The sequence below is a fragment of the Apis dorsata genome, unplaced genomic scaffold (genome assembly GCF_000469605.1).
Source record: "Apis dorsata unplaced genomic scaffold, Apis dorsata 1.3 scaffold_44, whole genome shotgun sequence".
NCBI classification, from domain to species: Eukaryota; Metazoa; Arthropoda; class Insecta; order Hymenoptera; family Apidae; genus Apis; species Apis dorsata.
The window spans coordinates 980,615-982,893 of record NW_006263346.1 but is presented as its reverse complement, the minus strand read 5'-3'; the positions used below and the strand labels follow the sequence as shown (position 1 = coordinate 982,893).

Here is a 2,279-nt window from a genome sequence, read left to right as displayed (position 1 = left end):
AAATGTATATTTTTTATTAATTCATGATTTTTTAAACTTATTATAAATTTTTCTCAAAAATATAAAAAATTAATAAAAAAAAGTAATATTTATTTAGAATAATTCTATATGAAATAATTTATAAAAATCAATTAAATAATTTAAAATTAATAAACAAATTATTCTCATGTTAAATTGTCCCGCCCATAAAATTTATCTATCATGGAAGCATGCTTGAATCACATACCTTATAGATACAACGAATTCAATATTACAAACTATATTATGTAGTAATTGGAATTGTGATTGATGTAATATTAAATGAACACTATACTCGAAAATACTTATCACATATATGTATTTTATATATTTAAAATAAATAAATGAATATCGAAACAATTCTACGATTGCAAGTACTTCACGCAATAGTTCATGCTTCGGATCGAAATTTTTTCGTCACATTATGAGGAAACTTCGTTACTGAACTAAGCAAGATGAAATCGATTATTTCAAGGTCAATTATTTCATAAAACATATACTAAATTTAAATAAATTCCATTGTAAACTAAAAATATAATTTTGACTCTTTTTTTTATTTAAAAAATTAATATGATTATTCAACATATATGAATCAAATATATATGCATAATTCTTTTATTTATAAATACAATGAAACTTTATAATGAATATATTATTAATTACTTACGGCATTCTTAATTTGGTAAATCATTTTTATTTATTCTAGGAATTACGTTCTAAGCTTGTCCACAAGTACTACCGAACCAACAATTTCGATGCTTCGTTAACGACTGAGCGCTGTGCTCTGAATCCTCAGTAGTTCTATTCTTCCTTCTCTGACTTACGCTTCACGTAGTGAACGTATTCTCCTTCACGTTTACTTTCTTTCTCTTTCTTAAATTTGGGTTCCATAGAATGATGTCACTCGATACAAGTATGGCGAAGGTAAAGTGAGATGTATACTAGACATACGTATTTATTTTATTCGCGGTTCATCGAAAAAGTTTCAAAGATTCATTTCCGAACATTTCCTTAGATTGTATTGTACTTCCTAATTACAACTTATATCATAATAACATAGTGCACACAATTTCGAAGGATATTTGTTTTCATATATGTATATTCATTTTTTAAAGTTATAGATATATATATATACATAAAATTGCAAAATATTACGCAATTAAATATATTTTTCATATTTTTTATTCTGTTAAACACTTGTCTTATTGCGACATAATATTTAGCATTAAATAATATTTTTTATTAATGATAAGATATTATGTTTATTTCGACATTGTAGAATAATATTTACGCAATAAATAATTAATTTAATATTTTGTAGATTATAAAAAAAATCTTTAAAATTAAAATATTTTATTTAAAGATATATAAAGATATATTTTATATTTTCATAATTTTGAAACATTATAAAACATTGATTACATTCATGGAATGAATAGTATTAGAAAGCTTTCTCAGTAATATTCTTATAAACAAGTAACCTTAGCTATTATATATTATAGTACATAGAATACCGTCTCAAAGAAATCGATTAATACATTTACATTAGTTTTTATTATTCTCTTAGATTAACTATATAAAATATTTGTAATGTAAAATAATAAAAAATAAAAAAATAATTTCATTTTTATAAACTATTATTTTTTATTTTAAAAATGATATAATATATAAATATATCAGATGATTTCATTTATAAAAATGAATAGTAGTATTCAATGATATCATATTTCCTCTAACAATGACATTTTTAAATTATAAATGCATTGTTGATTCCTTTCGAAAGATTAATATTATGTTTAAAGTTGTTGTATTTATTCATAAAAATCTGTATTTTTAGCAAATCGATAATAGCAATTCAGTAATATCTGAATGACAATGCAAAAATTGATCAAGATTAACTTCCTTTTATATCTAAATTAGATATGATACGTTACATTTCCCAATCAAATATATACTCTTAACATTTAATATTTTTTTATTTAAATAATGTAATATAATAATATTTAATAAAAATTATTAAATATTTATCAAAAAATATGGATTTATTTAATTTTTTGGTACGATATTTTAAAACAAACCGTTAAATATTATTTTCAATTGAATTTTATCACGAAATTTTATTTTCAAATAATATTTTCAACAAAAAATTCTATTATATTTCTGTTTACATAATATATATGACATAATATATATATATATATATAATATATATGACATATACATATTATTTTATTTATACATAATTTAATATAGGATTTGAT

The 2,279-nt window shown here is 20.4% G+C and overlaps 1 protein-coding gene across 2 annotated transcripts in view; it reads right to left on the bottom strand.

Moving 5' to 3' along the window:
* LOC102677684 (thioredoxin-2-like) overlaps window positions 1-2,279 on the bottom strand; it is a 4,812-nt gene that overhangs the window by 1,345 nt on the left and 1,188 nt on the right. Inside the window, exon 2 of one of the 2 annotated variants that reach the window (XM_031514532.1) lies at window positions 686-959. In XM_031514532.1, the coding sequence (XP_031370392.1) occupies window positions 686-709 (24 nt within the window). In that variant the 5' untranslated portion in view covers window positions 710-959. Of the gene's footprint in view, window positions 1-685; window positions 1,030-2,279 lie in introns of those variants that run through there. The other variant, XM_006608723.2, reaches the window with a different exon arrangement.